Source organism: Platalea leucorodia (assembly GCF_965183815.1).
Source record: "Platalea leucorodia genome assembly, chromosome: 8".
NCBI lineage: Eukaryota > Metazoa > Chordata > Aves > Pelecaniformes > Threskiornithidae > Platalea > Platalea leucorodia.
The window spans coordinates 351,398-372,808 of record NC_138830.1 but is presented as its reverse complement, the minus strand read 5'-3'; the positions used below and the strand labels follow the sequence as shown (position 1 = coordinate 372,808).

At 46.6% G+C, this 21,411-nt stretch overlaps 1 protein-coding gene across 1 annotated transcript; it reads right to left on the bottom strand.

Moving 5' to 3' along the window:
• Positions 1-830: 830 nt before the first annotated feature.
• LAMP3 (lysosomal associated membrane protein 3) lies at positions 831-17,299 on the bottom strand. The gene is made up of 6 exons (XM_082319156.1): positions 17,186-17,299; positions 12,257-13,044; positions 11,610-11,732; positions 8,104-8,161; positions 6,060-6,227; positions 831-2,444 (listed from the first exon to the last, which is right to left on the bottom strand). The coding sequence occupies exons 1-6, from the start codon at positions 17,229-17,231 to the stop codon at positions 2,305-2,307; spliced, it is 1,323 nt and encodes a 440-aa protein (XP_082175282.1). The 5' UTR covers positions 17,232-17,299; the 3' UTR covers positions 831-2,304.
• Positions 17,300-21,411: the final 4,112 nt, after the last annotated feature.

Here is a 21,411-nt window from a genome sequence, read left to right as displayed (position 1 = left end):
AAGAGTGGTACACAGCTTCATAAGAACAGCAAACAAATAATAGCAGTAAAAAGCATACGAACAAATCGGGTAAACCTGAATCGAAACATTGTTCCATACCAACAGTTTGATTCACTGTAGAAAGAAAAAAGTGAGGGGAAAAAACATTAACTTTGCATCATCGGTAAAAATGCTAGAGGGTGTCACAAGATTAAACACAGAATTATCAGTCACTAGGAGCTGTTTTCTCTCCTCCTGTTGATATCAAATGTTAAAAGACTGAATATTAACATAAAGAGATTTTTCAGTACAGAACATAAACAGAAAATGCTATATCCGTATCAACAGAAGTAACAAACCGCACAGATCACGCAACCCGACAATCCAAAGAACAGGTGAAACAGGACGGAGTTTTGAACGGGAAAGATGTCTATTGATCACTAGTCAGAACGGCTAGGGTCAGATCCTGTGCAGGGCTGAGCTTTTTAGGCAGCGTTTTTTGTTAAAATGTCCACATGTAACAGTTTGGGACAGTAACATCACTATCGCATACTTAGGCTCATTTTCGAATGGAAGCGCTTCCATATATTTACCTTTCCGGCTAGACACCTCATCAATTCTCTTGTTTTAAAAAAATGCGATTGCTTTAATCAGGTACAAAAATCTGCTTTCTAAAGCATAGATTAATAGTATTAACTAACCCTGAGAACCAGAGGGATCTTACTACTCCAGGGGCCCGAACAATGCCACCGAGTTCAGTGGGGACTTGTCCACTAACCCGAGGGAAGGAGGAAGGGTGAAAATAAGCTAAAGTTCACTAAGCAATATGAACAGTGCTGGAGCCTTTTACAAAATAATAATCGCAACACTCAGATGTCAGTTTGAGTATTCAACTGAAAACAGTTCGAATCACTCTGTCTGTATTAAAGGTTTGAACGTTTGGTACCCTGTTTCTAGTGCTACTTTACCTTATAACCTTATTCAACTGCCTCCCTTGCTCGCAGCTGGTTCTGACTTCTGTCTTATGCTTCTCCAAGCACAAAAGTGCTTCAAAATTGCCTGTGTCTTTCTTGTTCATTGGTTCATTCAGACTCAAAGGGAACATTTCCGGAGAATTAATTACTTCCACAGCTACGTATTATGTCGATTATGGAACAGTATGACCGTGTTTCTGCTTGACACAGACCGGCATCTTCTAGGAATTCATGGAATGGAAGGATTTCTTTTCTTTCTTGATTTAAATAAGTAAACTTTCAATGCTTAAATACTAGTGAAATATCAAAACTATTTCAAAAATACTTAAGGGAAATTAAACTCACAAGATACTGTCATCAGTTTTACCCAGTGAAGATCCAGTGAGGTTCCATTGCTCAGGATTTGGGCCATAATTAAAGGAAATTAAATTATCTCCCAGCATTTCTATTTTGTTTAGATACAGATTAAACTAACAAGGAATTTTTGCAGGTGACTTCCATCTTTCTTTTGTTTAATGGGTGCCATTCCACAGTCCTTTTCCAGGCAAAACTTCTATTGGTAGAATTTAAGTCATTACCCTAACTCCTAAGGGAGAAGCGTGCTCTTATTTAATATTATTTTCTCTTTTGTAAATCCTTTTACATATAATTTCTTATCATTCTGATGTCATTTGCTGCAGTGAACAGGTTTGTATGTGGTGTGTGTGCGCGTATGTGCACAGCTGTGCGTGTGTTTAGCTTTGTAAATCTTTTGTGACAAGGAGATTTTCCTTGTTACAACGAAGAACATTAGCTGGACTTAATCTCAAAAGCAGTTACTACCTTCAAGTCACACTGGCACTCGCCCTGAGACTTCAGCGTACACGATGTTCCCACAAGGCTTTCACTGAGCTCTGATTTAACAGGGTTGGCTGCGGCTGTGGGCCTCTGGTTTATTCACTTGAAGGTCGCATCACTGTACTCATCTTTTTTAATAAATCTAAATGGCATCTTTAAGAAACCTGATGGATTTTCTGGGGGATAGTGATACAGCCCGTTTTAAGCTATTTTTAGGCATCTGACTTAGGTGGTCTGAATTGCCTCCTTTGTTGATAATATGAAGAATTTAGGCTCCTCACTTTGGTCTTCTGGACTACATCTAAATTAGATGCTAAGAATAGCCTAAAGTAGATGGTGCGAGTTCTCTCCTTTCCACCTTAAAGAAATCGCTTCCAGAAATATTCAGTAGCTTTAAACACATGGTGTCAACCTACTTACAAATATGGCTTCAGGGCAATCAGATTGCCAGGCAGAAGCTAAAACTCCTGTGACTTCTCTACTTGCTGCACACATTTGGAGATACACGGGCACCTCAGATACGTTCGTATCCTCTATGTGGCTTTCTTCTGGAAATCAGGAACGTGGCAAACACAATGACAAACAATCCCAGGATTGTCAGGCCCACCACGATGGGAGCTGCTTTGCTGTTTTTATCAGGAGAACATTCTTCTTCTGAAAGTAAAAGATCAGAACACGTGTTACAGCAGAACACCGTACTCCCAGACTATACATCCATATTCCAGAAAAGTTAGCAAATACAAGCCAGAAGTTCTCAAAACCTTGTTTCCTTTTTTTCTTTCTTTCTTTTTCCTGAGCTATACTTAATACATTTTTATCTGTGGTGAATCTTATCTCAAGAAAACAGTACTTGCTCCTTTCGAAATAGCTACATGCTTCACTGGGGAACGACTCTGCTCTTTCATGTCCACGGTAATTGTTTTACCATCAAGATCAGTACATGCACAGCAGAGGGCTTTCTTGCTGACGTGGAGCATCACACTACAAAGTGCAAGTCTGAAAATAAAGAGCAAGACACATCTGGCATAGACAAAACCTGCTGCTATGTGGCATCTAATTGCTTCTGCCCGGTAAAAAGTGTCAGGCCAGAGAAGGGAGCCCATAGTCCAGCACATCATTAGCGCAGCAAGGATCCTAGCAGAGTCAGTGTCTCCTAAGAAAAATCAAATTGTAATTGTTCTCTGTGTTTAATTCAGAATATTTCTGGATAATTGTGGCTAACTCGGAACACCAAGAGATTAGGAAGGCAGAAGCCTTGGACTTAGTCCAGGGGGTTGCTTTAGCAGTACCATTGTAATTTTACTGTACACATGGTGATATCAGAAAAGGTTTTGACACAAATAATATCTTTTAAGAACCAGCCAAAGATATATTCGCTCCAAACATACCTCTTAGCTACGGAGAGGGCAAATCCTGACTTCCTTAGCCAGTCCCTACCCAAATGAATATTCAAGTCATCTTCTCATTAAGTGAAAACTCACTGCTTAAAACTGAACTTCCAGACTGGAGTAAATTGGCAGCTTTCCTATGGAGAGACTGCACCATCTGGGTCACTGACATAAATGGAATATTTACCCAAGTAACAATGGCAGGATCAGTCTCAAAGTCACCATACAACAAGTGTAGCCCTGGGAGTGAAGGGAAGGTCTGGGAATGATCACTAATGTGTTATCCCAGAACTGGATCAGACCTATGCCTTCCATCTGATCTATAGGAATGGTCTTTCCTTGGGCTCCAGGGAAAGAAAGACCTCTAGCATGATGCTCTGAGTAGCACCTGAGTAGCAAACTGTCCTCTAAGTAGGGTAGCTTGATCAGCTAAACGCCAAAGTATATCACAGCTCAGCAGTGAATCCAGTTTATACCCAAGGTTTCAGAGAGATCCAACAGCCCCCACCTCTTTCATTCCCTGTGACTATTCCAAGGCAGATTTCGACAGTGCTCTGAGACAAAGGCCTCTGCTGTTATTGCCTAATTCTGATGACTACGCTGGCACAGACTGCAGCTGAGCTCAGGCCTTTCCCCAGCGGGAGGCTTACGCCAACGGTGGGCAGTTAGCCCGGGAGCGTGTGGCGTGTGTGACATCGTGTCACAGCTCCAGAGCCTCCACGCAGCTCTCCCCAACATCTGATCCTCTTCTCCTCTGATCCAGATGGTGACCTCATGTGATGCAATGCCGCAAAGCCAAAGGCATCGGCAATCTGCTAGGTGCTGCCTTTTAAAAGCTTTGTCTGGTTAATGTAACCTGCTGCTAAGGAAGCGAGCTGAAAAATACTTGCATTTGAGTATTGCAGAAGCCAGAGATATTTGAATTGGCCATTTTGCTTTGACAAAATCTTGGGCTATGAACTCTAGGAATTGCTTCTGATATACTGGTGCAGTTCAAAAGACACTTTTACAGCTATCCAGACTCAAACAGGCCAAGCTATTGATGTAATGCTGCTGCAGTCTGTACGAAATTGTAAGGAACTTGAAACCAATGATCGCTAGTGTTTTCTTCCCCTTTTAAAGATAAGCAAATCAGGAGCAACAGAAGTGAAACTACCAGTCTCAAGAAACCTGAGGGGAGGAGGCTGGTGATGTGTATAGATTCATTCCTTCACTGGGGATTTTGTCTTTCAAAATCTGCATACACAGCAGAGGTACCTAACAGTTTCATAACTATTTCATGGCCACTGGGGAATTATTTCAGCGGTGGTAGCTGCTTTCTCAGCCCTGTGATTAAAAGCAAAACTAATAAATTAATTTTGTATATGGTATTGATTAGCAGAGATTAGGCTGACCTTGGGGTGAGAGAGAGAGTCTTTCTAAGGTCTGCCTCTGCTAGAGGTGAGGCCATACCAAAAGCCATATCTGAACTCATTCATTGTACAAATTCAAATGGGAATTTGGGGACCAGATGGGACCCTATGAGTTGTTCCAGCTTGTAAGAAAAAAAAAGTCCATATCTTAAAAAAGCCCCATACGTTGTTTCCATTGTATTCCTTTTAGAATAAGAAAGGCAGCCAAAATGCTGAGCTAACAAAAGAAGAATCAGTCAAACAGAGCCAAACCGAGTCAAAAGACATCTAAAGTAAAAAGAAGAATGCAGGGAAAATATTTTGTAAGCATGCTGAAAGTCAAATGTCAGAAGAAGGGAGTGCTTTATTAGTGCATGTGAAGGGCTGGATAGCTGATAAGCCTGTCCGTCCACCTGAGTTCTTGTATGGAAACAGCCTGAGAGGAAGGCACAGAAATGTGAAGATGTACAATCTGAAGGAGACCACAGGGTACCATCCATCTAGCCCGCCTCTCTGCTTTCCGTAGGATCTTTCCTGCATCTCATAAGAAGTCAGGCAGTAGGCCGTGAGAATGTCCATGCTGGGGGACACGGGCGTTTGCTGGTGCACCCAGCAGTCCTGGACCCCACACCCTGGCCAGGTCCTGGCTGCATCGCTGGACAAGAAACAAGGATGACAACATCTCATTTCCCTGTGGAAGGAACCCCAGCTGTGGGCGTAGGGAAGAAGTTGTGATGAGTCTCAATACGTTCTCCCAGTGTGGGCAATCCGGGGACCAGGGGAGTCGATACTGGTCTGCCTCTGTCTTTTACTAAGCTACACGGTTGCCTCTTTGTGGCTGTACTCAAGAAAAGACAAATCGCAGAGCTGAGCATCACATTTAATTCTGAAACTAGGGAGCATGCCAACTGTGCTGCTCCTCAGGAGCGCGTTTCATCACGTCTAGACACAGCTGCTCTGAAAGTATCATCCTGCATTCACAAATATCCCTTATTAGTCGGCAGGTTTGCTGCTGCAGCTGTGGGACATCATGAGTGTCAAGAGCCTTTCAAAATAGCTAAAATCTGACTATATCGAGAACAGTGACCTTGAACAGAACTGTACGTATTAGGGGTTTGGGCAATGCAATGGTGGCGAACACACCTCCCCTTGCTCTGGGAGAAAACGGGTGAAGAATAAAATGGTGGCTGTAGAGTTGAACATTTTTAATGAGAAGGTGAAAGAGAAGCTATTGAATGTAGGAGGGAAAGATGCTTCTCCATCTTCCATAGGTGATAGTACCGTGTTGAAAATGTCTCAGAAAAGGGTGAGAGTACAGCAGCGGACAGGTTACAGTATTTGGGAGCTGTTACAAAGCTGTGATTGTGCTACAGGTGTAATAGGATCACCACATCTGTATGGTTATAATGGAGCAGCAGGAGGTACCTCAGGCTACCAGAATGCTGACATGTAGATCTCGGAAGGGTGGAAAAGGTATCCTTTCTACTTACCTTGTCCAAACTGGTTACCGACAATATCAAATGCCTGCAGCTGCATATTAACAAAGAGTAGCTGGAAGTTCTTCTCCAAGCGGAAGGTTTGCTTGCTGGCACACTTAAAGGAATTCCCCAGCTTTGTTGTAAACAGCTTCTCATGTATGCCTGCATAGTAAAGCATACCTGGAGGCCATAAAGAGAGCGCCAAATGAGAATCCACACTAACTCCGTTGGAACCAACATCTTTCTGAGATAAAACGGAGGATCCCCGGTGCCTTGGCAGAGCAGCAGTCACAGAGGTGACTAAAGCATGGACATTTTCCCCATAATGTATCAGTTACATTTCTTCCATGTTTAAATGAGTGCTTTAATTATCAATAGGCAACTCAGCTGAGCTTCGGTCTGAAAAAGTGGCTAAAATTTCAGATGCTTCTTCAAGTCATACTTTAACAATCTGAGTCTGCAAGAGGGGGTTAGGATTCTTGCAGGAGCAGACAACTATCTTAGGTCTCCAGCACAGCTATTTCCAGACAAAACAGAGATACCATCTCTAGCATGGAAATTTGACATATCTAGTCTGTATGGCTTTATGTATTAAATATGGTTTTAAACATATTTCAGTGTCACAGTACTTTACAGAAAATATGGCTCAAGTTCAAAGCATGAAAAGGTCTTGTAACCTGGGCATATGCTGGATGCATATCCTCCTTCGAAAGCCGATATACCCATTTAAGACAAAATCATTCACATCACCAACTCTGCATCGCTGTATCTCAGCCACATCTGCCAGCATACCCCTGGTCCTCTTCAGTCAGAATCAGCACACCAGTGTGTACTGCTACAGCTCATTCGATAGTTTTTTATCTTAGAAACAGATAGAGGCGTGCTCACTGCAAAAATACCGCTGGTGGACTGTGACATGCCAGCATCTGGCAGAGAGGCCGCACCACACAGCCAGGAAGCACGAGGTCTCTTGCCAGCACCGCTGTGGAGGACTCAAAGTATATTTGAGGATTTTAAAACTTATGATTAAGCCAATTAGTTTGTATTTGCTGCAGTTTGCACTTAGCAATGCACAGGAAAACTCTGATCATTTAGACTGAGCACATCCCTAGCAGGCGTGTCCTCTGGATCAGCTTTTCTTTTACTTTAATTGCTGTAGATCAGAGTAGGCTCCACTTGAGTTAATGAAAGTGCTCATCAGTGAGAAGAAAATTGAGGACACACCTCATCAAGCTCCTGATTTCTTTTTCTTCTTTCAGGGACAAAAGTCAATCCAAATACTTAGGAGTAACAAGCAGAGAAGTGACATAATATAGTCGTTAACCTGTCACAGATTTGATATATTAGGAAGAATTTGTGCAAAATTAATGTCAGAGGAAATCTGAAGTGATGGCTCAGAATTTTTCTCTCTGACCTAAGTGATCTCTTAGCATTTCTTGGGAGGTAGCATCTGGGGCAGCTCCTGACTGTTCAAATGGTGAGAAGCAGGGCTACATAAGAAAAAGAAAATCCGGTCATCGGAGAAGAGCACAGACAAGGTCTAGGATTTCAGGACAGTTTTAAGAACCTCAGCCTGGGTCCAGTTCTTATTTTTGCCAAGCCAAAATGTCAGACATGCCTCCTTTCCATATCGGTGTATTTGAGATACGGATCCAGCTCTGCATTTCTGTGATCCAGAGACTGTATTCGTTTAGTTTGCATATTAGATTGGAAAGACGCGTGCAACTGAACTGGAGTCACAGCATTTTTGTATGCTTGCAGGTAAAAACTTTGAGGACTGTTTTGTATCTTAAATTTAAGTTTGAAGCGATCTCTATTCTGAGAGTAATGAAAAGCAGGGAAAGTTTTTGAGGACAAAAGAAAAACTGAACCGTTCTGATGAAACTGCAGCCCAGGCCCTTCTCTTCCATTTTCATGCTATAAGGTTTAGGTGAATGACATGTTGAAAGGCTGATAAAAGACATAATTGGCAAAATTCAGTGTTTTAAAGATATGAAAGCCTATCCCACACCCAGAACAGTTTGATATGAAATTGAGACAATGTAAAATCACTGACCTTCAGAAGATAACTGTAATGTGGTCTCAATTTTACTGACATAGTACATTGGAGCTTGCTGCAAAAGAAGATATATCTTTATTCATAATACATCCTCATATTTGTGAAAAAAATACAGTTCACCACAGCAAAATGGTCACAAAGAATTTCCCTAAGAAACACATTTTATAGCATCACCTTCAAGACCCAAGAACCAACTTGCTTGGATGTATTGCTTTTTCATTTCCAAATCACTCCATCTCATAGGTAACAAGCTGGTGTAATGCAGCAATCTCAGCTGCATCACCGGTTCGGCTCAGCTCCGTGAAACTGGACCACGCAGGTGTGATTTTGCACACGCTGCTCAAACTAGACACGCGTGTGATACTTGTGGTAACCGAAAGTAGGAGGGAGTTAAGCAAATATTATACATTGGACAAATTAACAGGCATGTGATAAGGCCAATTTATTTTTATTCACCTGTTCTGCTTTCATTGAGCGTCCCTACAGTGCCCTCGTGAGTGATCCTGCCCTGAATTAATCCACGCTGACCTGCAGTCTGACTGCTTGCGGGACCTAAGCCGACACCTTTAGAAGCACTCGGGACTCCTGGCACCGCAGTGCACTTCGTGCATCGATGCCCTTCGCGTGAGCGAACTGCAGAAAGCAGCCGTGCTTCTGGGCTCGTCGTTGTTTTGAACTGGGAGAGGTCAGCAACAAGCTGAGAGCCAGGAGCTCGTCTCATGCTGGTACCACTCATTTCCTATTTTGTCTGCCAGCAGCAGTCACTGCAAATGAGGAAACAGCAACCTGGACGTGTCTGTGTAGGGGAGAAATAACTGTTCTTTCCACCCTGCGGACACCGTCGGTGCTGGCTGGCTTTGCTTCCTATGCCTACAGACGGCTCACGTGGAACGCCCCGCTACAACAGCACACAGCAAAGTTTCCAGCTGACGCTCCTGCCTGCATGGGCCCTAAAACCCTGGTGCAACCTGAACGCTGTTCTCCCCAGGACTGTCACAAAGCAAGAGCCAGCCCTAGGAGCTTTTGGCTGGTAGCAGTGTTGGAGTATAACGTGAGCCTCTATGTAGCAGCCCTACTATTCATTTTCATTCCAGCTGTGAGCGCACAGGGACTGGGGGGTGCAGCTCGTGGGTAAATGGCAGCAGACATGAATGTCTCCTGTGCACCGAGTTTTAACATTATGCAGTTTAAGAGCTAGTAGGATGGATTGGGAAGGTTTAAGAAAGAAACACACGAGAGAAGAGGTTCTCAGCATTATTCCTATTTAAAGACATAAATAGGTCAAATATTACCATTTTTTTTGCAGCAGCGCTATGTTCTGTTTGGCCACAGTGAATAACTTTGCTTGGGGAAAACACCTGCTCCTACTTCACGCCTTGTGGGTTGGTTACAAAACTTCCTTTTTTCAAGTTCTTTGCAAAAAGCGGCTGGCAGTGGTGAGCACTGAGCCCGCCGCTCACCCCCCGCTGCCCTGCCCCAGCACCGCAGCCCCGGCGCCCGATCAGCTCCGCTTTCAGCAGTGAACGTCAGAAGTGCCATCGCTGGACCACTCCTGGTTCAAAGCGGTTAGAGAGGCTGTGGGGACCAAACAGATGAAAAACAGCAGCAAAATGATTTCTTATTAACTTGAATTTCAAAGAAGGCTAAGCCGAGCCCTGCGGTGCTCTTGAGGCTTATCTTTAAGTGAAGGGCAGATTGTCTAATGCTGTGCCAATAACCACCTTTTTCAGGGCAAGACAGGTCAAGTACCTCCTAAAGGTTCACATCACTCTCCTTAGCACTGCTGCGAGCTGGGGCTTTCATGGGTACTTGAATCACCAGACTTTTTCTAAGGATCCTTTCAACGCAGAAAATGCTCCCCTTGTTGCAGGAAGCACACATCTAAAGCAAACACTGAGGTCTGAACTGATCCTTTGTTTCAAAACAGTCCTTGATTTTTTACCTCGCTTTTCCTCTGTAGCTTTTAGAAAACTTTCTGCCATAGACTAAAATCAAGATGATTATTAATTGAAATCTTTTCTCTGCTCAAGCATTAATGACTCAGATGTGGTATAGTTTGCTGTTGCCTCTTGTACTTTCTATGGAAGTGACTGGTTAGCCATTTGTACTTTTCTTAATTGTCACTAGTTTGAGCTTGGAACCAGGCTGTAAAATTGACATTTTGGCTTGATTAATTGAAGGACACAGATCAGCAGTGAAGGCCAGATGCAGCTCTGAACTGCTATGGAGCTCCAGGACATGGCCTTAATGCATGTTACACTCCATCAGAGTTTGACGGGATCCAACCCTTGCCGTATTCCTCCCTGCCCATTAATGACTTTATACACAGCATTACCTTCTGTCTTTAGCCCTGCTGGCATCACCACCCGGCCCTTATTAGCTTTCAGATAAATAGTACTGCGTGCTGCCTCCCAAAGTGTGTAAACCGTGCCAATGTCTGAGGCAGCAAGAGGATGGCTGCACTCAGCATTTTTCTCCTGGGGTTATAATAGCAGCGGCACTCTTGGCAGCTTATGTTAAAGCCTCATCCACACACGATGCGGTCCCAGCGGGGAACATGGTATCAACAGACACAATGTCAAAAAGAAAGCCCATTTTCCCAGTGTAAGCCAGCCCTCTCTCCTGACCAAGCTTCTGTGTGTACTTACAAGTCTCCCTGGTGTGGTGCATTTTAAAGGCACTTATCTATAATTTTGCTGTTGTAGTTCACTTGTTTGGAATTTTCCACTCAGAAATTAGGTGAAATTAGGCCCCTTCAGCTGAAGATGGGACGTGGCCACTGGGCACTTAAAACTGCATAGGCTGCCTTTTAGATTTAACAACTACAGCTGGCTTTTGGCTGGGCAGTTGTGATACTTGGCATTTATGGGAAGCAATTGCCTGCCCTCCCCTGCATTCAGGGGTCCCTGAGACACCATTTCGTAAGAGCAGCTTGGCAGCGTGAGTCAGAGCTGCCGGCACACACGCCTTGTTCCTGCGCAGGGACTCCGCGCCCAAGCCCGTTCCCTCTGCCCTCTCCAATGCAAACAGCAGACCCGGCCTTCCCTCCCTCTAGATTTTTACCTATGTAGAAATGAGACGCAGATTTTGTTTGGGGCTATTTCTAGGCTTTGTGTTGCTAGACTGGTAGCTTTATCACTGTTCCCTAGCGCTCTGTATCAAAGGGTGGCAAGGCACTGTGCTTACCCTTCATTGCTCATACGAACGTTTCCAAATTCAAAGGTCAAACAGACAAGACCTGATTTGACATTGACGTTAGCCCTGCTCTGAGCAGGGGGTTGGACCAGGTGGCCTCCAAAGGTCTTTTGCAACCTGAATTAATCCATGGTTCTGTGATTCTAGCCTCTTGGGAAGGACAGGAGTGATAACGTGTTATATACAGGTGGAAAACTAGCATAGAGATGGATGAAATGCCTTTTCCCATGGCACAAGCTGGGTCAAAGGCAGCCTGAGTTCCAGCTCCCCGGTCCCACACGCTCCTTCCCTCTCAATGCAACGATTACCTTTACAAAGGTGAAGTTTATAAACCCTCCACTGAAAGTTATGTTCAGCTCGGACTGCACGGTCCCACAGCTGCCAGATGTCTCCGTCGCATTGGGGTTGACAGCCATGTACTCCATCCGCTTCTGTGGAGAGAAGAGACATTGCAGGGGAATCATTCAGAGCGGATCACTGCTAGGAGAGGAGGTCCCCTGCTCTGATCCAGCCTGGCAGTTCCTATGACCCTAAAAGCTCCAGGTGTCGGCATCAGGACAACCCACCTCTGAGTCCAAGCCTGAGAGCTGACAATCTCTTGCTTTCATTGCAACTCGCAATGTCAAGCCCTTCACTGAAGTCAATTCAGATGTTAACTAGTCTCCCATTCTGGGAAACAAATGACACTGAAGCCTGACCTGCCCTCCAAAGTATTGCTGCCACGGATAGATCGCTGAAATAAAGCGCCCGTACGTCCCACCGACATCAGCATACAAGGCAAAGGACAGCAGCTGAGATGCTGTGGCACAGAAAAGGCCTGGTATAAAGTAAGCAAACCACTTGTTTTTACCACACAAGCTAACTTCTGAGAAGTGCTTTGAAAGAAGAAGAATAAATTCCAGCTAATGAAGAAACAGTCATTGCAAAGCTCGGCCTTGTAGTGCTTCCACCTCACCGTCTGTGTATTTTGAGCCATCAGTTGCAAACCCATGACGGCTTTGATGCAGGTCCTGTTCCCGCTGGAAACGGTGTATGTGCCGGTGGGGATGGGAGAGGGCTGCGGCGCAAGAGTGGGTCTCACTGTCAGCGCAGTAGATGGGGTGGCTGTTTGAGTCCCTGGACGAATGGCTGTTGTCTTGGTCATGGCTGTGGCTGTTGGACTTTTAGGCGCTGTTGTTTGGTTTCCTGACCCTGTGCTGGGCTTTACAGTTTGCATGGTGGTGGCTGTAGTAGCTACGGCAGCAGCTGTCATTTGCGTACTTGGCGTTGAATGCTTTATGGTTGCGTTTGTGGCTGCCACTGTCATTTCTGTGCTCGCATGTGTTGGGGCTTGCTTGGTTGAGGACACAGGGCGTACAGTTGTGTTCTCCGCTGCGGGTGTAACTGTTCCCATCGCCTGGGTCGTGGCCGGGCCAGCTGCAGTTGTGTTGTCTGCTGATGTTGACAGCAGCGTGGGAGATTTCTGGGTGGTCACTTGTGTGGTGGTTGCTCCTGCCTGGGCTGTTGTGTGATGGCCTGGTGCTGCTGTTACCTGATGCTGGGCTGTTGTCTGCAGAGTTGTTCTGTGGCTTATGGGTGTTGTTCTAAGAGAGCCAGTGCTGTTAAAATGAACTGTGGTGCCTTGCTGGGGTGAAGAATGATAAAGGGAAGGTGGCTGACCAGAAGTAGCCGTACGGTGGAAGGATGTGGTTTCTGGAGACAGTTCAGCCCCCGGGGCCACTTCAGCAAAGCAGGAGGAAAATGCTGCAAAGAAACAAATGAGTCAGTAGTCTAGAAACCTTTACCTTTAACATTTCTGTTGATACCCACGACATAACTGCACCGATTGTGTTATCAAATGGGTGATATGGTCTTATTCTTCATTTGGCTCCAGTCACGATAGGAGGGTGAAAGCAGACATGCTGTAGGAGTATCCATAATTTTTCACTGCTCCCCCAATCTCCACACCTCTGAATATACCCGTTGCGGTGGAAGCACGTTGGCTCCCAGCTCCCCGCATGCTGCTCTTATGCGGAAGAAGCCGGAGGATGCCGGAGGCGTGAGCAGACCTTGCACAAGCCCCAGGCAGCACAAGAGTTCCCTTGCAGGCAGTAACACGGCAAGATTCTCTAGAAGCAAATTGTCAAGGTCTAAGGAAGATGAAGTGGGAGTAACAGGCAACGGGATGGTTGGTTACGTACCAACAAAGCATGGGGAGAGGGAACATTTGGCGTGTGTGAAGGAAGTGAGGCAGCATGATGGTCTTAGAGTGGTTCACAATAGTCTGGGAAACCGGTCTGGGAGGCAGGGAAATTCCAGATATTTATTTCTGGTTTTGTTGCAGCCATGCGAGCTTGAACCCTGAAGTTCTTCCTCCTGGGGGGTACCCAAGGGGCTGCTCCAAACAAGGAAGGGCCAGCCCTCTTAGCGATGGGCTTTCAGCACTGAGAAACAAATTTCTGGGTACAGCATCCAGGGGCTTTTTGGACCACACCTAAAAATAGCCACAGCACCAAAATTACACTTCCATCTTATAACATTTACAGAAGCATGTCCCTTGCAGAACTGAAAGGAAAATATCTAGCTCCTAAATGTAAATAACAAAGTGAAGAAAAAGTGGGAAAAGTACACTGTAGAATAGATGGTTACACCTCTTCTGCATGAGTCTTTGCTTGCGAGTATGCAACAAGACTGTGTAAAGACAAGGTCAAGCTAAAAGAAATGATAAATCACTGACATATATGAATTCCTTGATGGGCATGAAGCTTCAGGTGTAGTTAAATGCTTTATTGCCTAAATCGGCTGGAGGACAGAGATGAATTCTCCAGTTTGGAAACAGAAGGGACCCAGAAGTCCAAGACAGCTCACATTCCTGGCGGTACAGCTCCACAGAGGACGCCACAACACGTTGTCTGAGAAGTTTATTGTATGCTGTTTTTTTCAAAGAAATTTCTCATGAATCGGTAGCAAAGGTTTGTGGCAGGCAGGTTGCTGAGATTTGGATTTTAGGATCGATTAAGGCCAGAGGCACATTCAGAGTGGGAATGGCTGAAATCTCACAAGCTCATCTTCCTTTCATTTATTTATTTTCACTCAGCATGAACAGAGATCTGCAACAACAGCTGAATTCACAAAGTCTCACCATTTTAGGAGACATATAGACTACATCAGAATAATAAAATCTACTGGGTTTTGAATCAAATTCCAGATCAAAACGAAAGAAATGAGAACAGATGTATAGACCTGAACCCACACTTCAATTTTCCCTTAAAATGGCTGTGGTAGAGAAGAGCAGAAGTGTAGATGTATGCTCCATATTCCTAAAATTGCCTGGGTTTCACCTTTGTTGACTGCCAGTGTAGCTGTTATCATCAAAGAAGTGCAACTTGATACAGTTGAAAAGCCACGAAAATGACAGGACAGATCCCTCTGATTGTGAATTTTATCAGAAGGAACCTAAAAATGCCATAATTAATATGATACTTCAGTTCATTTTCTCACTTTCCCCTAGGCTTTACCAGAGCTGCTGGCAGAGCTGAACAGCGGGTAACTTATCTCCTTCTCTGTCTGTCCGTGGAAAATCGGAGCAGTTGCCCGGGCCAGCTATAGGGAGTTGCATCCAAGTGTGTCGGCACAATAAAAACAAAAAAGAAGTTGTAATTTTCACTCTTTTTTGCCCCTATAGGATTGCAAAACAACCCATATTATGTTTACACAAGTCTTAAATAGTCGGTACTTCTTAGCTTTTAGTTAACAGATTGGTTTCGATTACTGACCAGATAACACTTACCTTACAGTCACGGAGAGAAACATTATTTCACTAACATTTGGATGCCACCCATAGCTTTTAAATGAAACTTAATTTTCCCCAAAAGGTCATTTCAACCTAACTATTTTTCACTAGAGAAACGTTCAGGGATGCCTGACCTACCCTCCAGCTCCGGCCTGGCACAACCTGGCAAAGGAGCCGCTTGCACGGCTCCCCCACCGCGGCTCGGCCGGCAGAAGGGGCCACGGAGCAACGCATTGCAGCTCTGCATCCCCCTGTCAGTCTCTGTTTCTCTTCTCTATGAGGCCATCTCAAAACTTCATACGACCAACATTTTGCTCAGGGGACGCACGCTCCCTGCGGTCTATCTTCCTGGAGCAAGCGGCTGGAGTCCCCTCGCCTCACCTTGGCTGCAAAGCTGTGCGTTACAAGTGCCAAGGGCTGCGGTTCTGCCCAGCAAGCCTCCACGCATGCCACACTTCAGACCAAAACTCTGGGAAAAGGATCAGGGCAGCTCTCAGAAATTCGCAGTCCCCAGTCCGGGCCTGGAGACTCCGTTTCCATGCTTTGGTGGCTGGGGAGGGTCGGTCAATGCCAGCCAAGGAACGGCGCGGCTCTGCCCCCAGGCATTACGGTGGGAAGCGAGGCGCTCAGTGCCAGCATCTGGCTGTGACGTTTCTCAGCCGGTCGCCCTGTAACGGGGTGGGTGAAAAAATTCTTGCTGGGGACTTTCGCCTTCTCGTCTAACCACACACTCATGCTGCTCGGCAGCCCAGCAGCTTTGTTCCGCTTTATGCTGCCCAGAAGAAAAGCTCGTCTTTAGCTGACTGATTTTGTGTGGACACAAAAACCTGACCAAGCTCCTACAGTCACTGAAAACACTCTGGCCAGCTCCGGCTGCTTTGGTTTGAGTCCTTGAGGAACTGGAAAAGCACCAAGATTTTCTGAGAGGTTTCGGTACTGTCATAGTTTCCCTCCAACCCAGGAGCAGTTTCTTGAACCTCTAACCCATCAGACTTTATCCCTTAAACTTTAATTATGTTTAATTCCCTGTCTGCACAGAAAGACTTGACTTTGTGACGTTAATAAAACATCACAGCAAATTACTAAAGGAACGATTAAAAATGGATAAGGAGCTGAGGAAACAAGGTCTTCCTGGTCAAAAAGATACTCGCTGACCACGGAGCTATTGGTGTTATTCCTCTCAGTCTGATCTTGCTCTCCTTTCGCGTACCCGTTTTGGGGCTACTTCCGCAGGCCCCGGCTGTGGAGCGGGCGTGGGAAGGCCGAGCAGATGCGGCAGGAGCTGCCCGCGGCCGAGCCCCTGGCTGCTTCCCTGCCTGCGGCGCTGCCGCGGCAGAGCTGGGAGGGGGACGGGGGTTGATGCCTGTGCGATCCCTGTGTGCCGATGGCAAAACACACCACAGAAATCCAGCGCCCCCCCAGCGAGCTCAAACATTTAGCCATTGCACAGGTAAAATCACGCTCTGTCCCTCTTCACCTGGCAGATTTTGTAGTGCTGCGGGTGTTGAGGGATGACTTAACACGCTGGGACACGTCCTTGGCCAGGCTAGCTCCCCAGGTTTTCACAGAGCGGCATTAAGGACTGAACGGCGGCTCTGACCTGGTTCGTCGCTGAGCTAAGCCCAGCCTGCCTCCACCTTCCCCAGGCTCCCTGCCTCGCTCTTGCTCTCCCGGTCGTGCTCTGCGTCTCGCAATACAGACAAATGAGTGACCCCAGCAACGCTTCTGTAGTTTTTCTTCTGCTTGTCTCACTCAAGACCTCAGTTGGTTCTGCTGGTCTGGGAATTATTTTTAATTGAGAAAAGCAAGGCCAGAAAAGCCTGCTTCTAATACTATTTTGAGCTGACTCCATCACACAGTCAGAGTTTATGTCACCACAGAGTGCAAGGGAAAATACACAGGAAAACATCAGACTAAGTCTATACCAGCTGCAATTAAATGCGGTTGTAATTATTTCTTAGCAGCGGGACTTTATTAAAAGCACCCTTAGTGCTAGCAACAAAGCTATTTCAAGTTTTCCGTCTGTTAGGTGCCGTCCTGGCTGCAAGGAGACAAAACCAGCATAGTCTATATCTCATTTTTCTGATAGAAACGATGGAGGACGTTACTCACCGCAGGCGAAGGTTAGCAAGACGAGCTGCCGCGCGCCCCCCCCCATGGCCAGGACAGCGGCAGGTTTGAGAGGTGCTGCTGCTCGCCCTGGAGCGGGTGGGAGGGAAATCAGGGTTTCCTGGGGACCGGAGAGTTCCACTCGATGCAGGCAGCGCTCAGTCACATGCACGGGAAGGAGGTGGAGGGGGGGGAGCCCGATGCTTCTCGCCTGTAAACTACCACAGAAGGAAACAAGTGATGGTTAGGAAAGAAAGTGAAAACAGAAAGGGCTGCGGGGCTAACTGGGGGAAGGACAGGCTCTCACTCCGCAGCCGAGACCTGGGGCTCTGCAAGCCCACGTAAAGCTTCTGCTCCTCTCCAGATTTGGTAACTCGGTGCAGACTGCAGCTGTACCCCAGTGGAGGGTTAAGGTCTGTAAATCTGTACTTTCCCATGTGTTCTTTAAAAAGGTGCTTGCTTTAGGGCCAAACTCTTTCTTTTATGGTAAGGCACAGGAGAGAGAGGCGCGATCTTGAGCCACCTCTGCAGAGCAGCTGCTACAAGCGAGACGGGGCTGAGCAAAGCCCCAGCTGGGCTCTGGTCCCAGTTGGGGACTGGCGGCACCTTTGCTGGCTGGTTCAGTCCTGCTCCAAGGACTGCGCTTGCCCAAGGCGGATCCGCCGGGCTGGCTCGCCGTCAGTGCTGCGTCCAAACACACTCCTGGGCAAACGGCAGTGACCCACCTGTGTCCCGTGAAGTGCCTGCTGCGAACCACGCCAGGCTGGGACAGGAGCTGCGCCGGCGGGTCCCGACGCGCGTGGCTGCGCGCCAGCGGTCTGCAACAGGAGCGCGTGAGGCCTGCTCCCCGCGTGCCTGCGTTTCCACCCCGGGCCTTTGCCACGGGGCCTGCTTGGGGCGGGGGAACAAAGCAAGCCCGCGCCTGGGGTCTGGTGTGCTCCTCCTCCTTCTTTTTCTCATACCGACATGGAAGGGCAGTGCCATGATAAGGCCAATGACTTGAAAACCCAAGTGACGTGAAGTTTGCCCCCTGAAATCTGGATGCCAGCTGAAATTAGTTCCAATTTATTTTGCTCTCTATATTTGCATTGCATTTCTACATTCTCATTTTTACCTCCTTGCCCTTCTACAAGACCCACAGCGTGCACTTGGGTCAATTAGCGCTCCCTGATAAACCACTGGCAGCCAAAGGTGTGCAGATATCTCGTGGGTAGCTGTAATGAAGGTATCCTTGCCTCACGGCTGCAGCGTTAGCATACGCAGCTCTGAACCGCCTGCGTGAACCTTCGCGCGCTCCTGCGAGTCCCAGGGATTCAGGAACGGGACGAAGGGAGATGGGTAAAGGAAAAAGCCCACTTCGTGCCTTTCGTGACACGTGTGTTGGACAAATAAAGTTATATTGGACAGATGTGTGGATTTTTTTCAGCTGTGCTGATGCACCTTTACTGATACTCATTTATTTTTAATAAAAAGAAAGCTCATTTGACTTGTTACTTCATATAGAGACATCAGCCACAATGTTTTGTACTAGTTATAGTTTTTATAAATTTCAAACAAAGTGTGGTTCTACACAGGTCAGAATGGCGTAATTGCAGAAAGTTCATTTGCACACTTTTTCCTTGTAATAAATTCATACATTCTGTCTTGACCGGAAAAAAAGGACAGGTAATTCTGTGCTCTTTCCCGGTCTGATTATCTCTTATCAGTCACAATATACAAATACATCATTATCAACACCATGGAAAATATGTCAGGAAAACAAACTGTACCAATTCTCAGCTGGGGAGAGGAAATCTTAGCAGCTATTTCAGCTCCAGCTGCAAGAAGAAATACACAATTTGGCTCTTTTTTCTTATTATTCTTATATATTTCTAATCATATATATATTTGAAGTCAGGCTTTGAGTATTTTTGGAAAGGAAGCGCATGGCCTTTCTCATACCCAATCCTGTTTGAAATCTCCGAGTCTAAGAAACTTACGGATAATAAAATGGCTTTTCATCACATACACAACCAGAATATGAGACACACACACAGCTCGGTCGTCACTGGCAGGAAAAGCCAGCGTTCAGACGCGGTTTGGCCGCAGCCGTTTATGATCCAGACAAGGACCATTGGTCTGATTCTCCACCCAGTGGGGTGGGGAGGAGGAGAGGATCAGGCCTGATTACATTTTGGCCTGGTTTACTAGAAAAGCAAGACTTACATATTGTGGCAACTGCCTGTCTGTCTGTCTGTCATTACCGCCAGCGAGGAAGGAGCCTGTTGGCCAACTGCACCCGACTGCGCAGAGGGCAGAGTTTCGCGGATGTAAAGCTTCTACAGGCGCCGCAGAAGCTGGCAGCAGAGCAGAGGGAGGAGAGCCCAGCCGCCGCCGGGGGCTGGAGGCAGGTCTCGCTAGCCCAGAGCGGGGGGAACAGCCGGGCGGCTGGCCCGGCCTCGCTGGCCAAGCAGCAGGGGCCCCGTGCTCAACCATGGGTGCTGCTGCAGCACACCTTTACCTTGGACCGTGTCTCTTCTACAACTGAAACTCGGCGGCAACCATTACTTTCAAATGACTTTCTGGTCAGTATGTCATCTCCAAACAACACTGAAACAAAGTCTGTATTTGAAAACTATGATTTTTAGGTCCATCTACCTGAAAATGATGGTGTCAAAGACCTACATACAGAATAAGTATACCTTAATGTTCACATTAGTCTTGCTGGACATTACCAAATCATATTCTAGACAGTACATGGAGAGTCATTCCCTTGTTTATCACCTAGCTTGACAGAAATACACTAATTAAAAGTCTATCCTGTGTCCTATTAAAAAAAAAAAAATTGAAAAGTCATCAAACCCCATTTTGTCTCGTCAGCAAAGCCAGAAGGTTACTTCTTGTTGGCTGCTTTCAGACGTGTCAGTGAACTTCATTCTTTAACAAAGCAAACGCAGCGGCGTGGCACTGTCTCCCTCCATTGGCATTGCAGGCAGCGGCCAGGCCAAGGCCCCGGTTACTGCCCCGCGCCAGCTGCGGCGCTTGCAGTACGGTCTGAGTCCGGAACCTGGCGACAGAAGCAGGCAGCTGCCTTTGGCTCGCCGGCACTGCAGGAAGGTTAAGGACACAACTAGTGACTGTGGGGTCCCTGCCCAGGTTCAGCAGTGTCTGAGGATAGCTGAGATACAGCCAGCTCCCAAAGACTGAGAGCGGGGTGCTGTGCCCCTGCTGCACACAGCCACGGGGCAGTGAGTTGCCGTCCTCAGGACATGGTGCAGGAGTGACTCAAACTTTGGTCCAACAGGATAAAACATGAGATTTAGGAAAAAAAAAAAAAAATCTGTTTAGAAAAGCAAAGTAGGGAGGAGAATTGTTATAATTCAGCCCATACGTTTGCAGTTGTCAGGATGAGATGGTGAGCTGGGAGAGAGGAGACGCTTCTTGCAGCAATCCTCTTCCCTGCTCCAGCCCTAGACCGCCCCAGAGGATGCCACCACTGATGCTCACGGGGGGCACAGCGGGACATGTGGGGCTGAATGCTTTGCTCTCCCCTGGGGGGTCCCTGCTAAAAGTTAGCATCAGAACTGGACACGTGGGAAATCCAATAGCTCCCATTTTACAGGAAGATACTGAGGCGCCAGGGATATAGGGCTAGCACGCTGTCACCCTGCAAACGGCAGAGGGAGGAGATGGACTGACAATACCTGATTTTCCACCTTCAGTTCAAACAGAGACTTCCCACTGCCATTGCACCGTTAGAACGAGACTCCTCCAGGGAAACTCCAAAGTGCAGCTTTGCATCTTTCCATCTGTCAGCAACGTCACAAATCCTAGTTCTGGCAGTCTCATGTACCCAGGGGAACCCTGCCCATCTCTCACACACACACACACACAAACAAACCTACTATATTTATTAATGTGCAATCAAAGCCCCCTACCCCTCCCCTCTCCTAGGCTTAGGGCAGGGGTAGACAGAAGCACTGTTATCAGGCCGTGCAACAATTTCTGACAGTAATACAGAAACCACAATGAACTCATTTTAGGGAGAGGATAAAAGAATTGCACTACAAGAAAACATCACTGTGTATTTCCTTGGGGGACTGAAAGGAATCAACTCTTCCCTCGAGAGGCTCATCGCTACAGTCCACTAACGGGCTCCATGTTCCTGAGAGCCTACGTGTCATTTTTAAGGTAAATGACGAGCACAAAACAGACAAACTCTTATCTCTGTAGGACAAAATTAGCTTCCA

What these genes read in the sequence shown, in the direction of transcription:
- LAMP3 (XM_082319156.1), bottom strand. Translation starts at nt 17,231, where the DNA reads ATGGGGGGGGGCGCGCGGCAGCTCGTCTTGCTAACCTTCGCCTGCG. An exon ending in CTTGCTAACCTTCGCCTGCG is followed by an intron (nt 13,045 to 17,185) that starts GTGAGTAACGTC and finishes GTTTCTTTGCAG; the next exon opens with CATTTTCCTCCTGCTTTGCT. An exon ending in CGGTAACCAGTTTGGACAAG is followed by an intron (nt 2,445 to 6,059) that starts GTAAGTAGAAAG and finishes TTTTACTTTCAG; the next exon opens with AAGAAGAATGTTCTCCTGAT.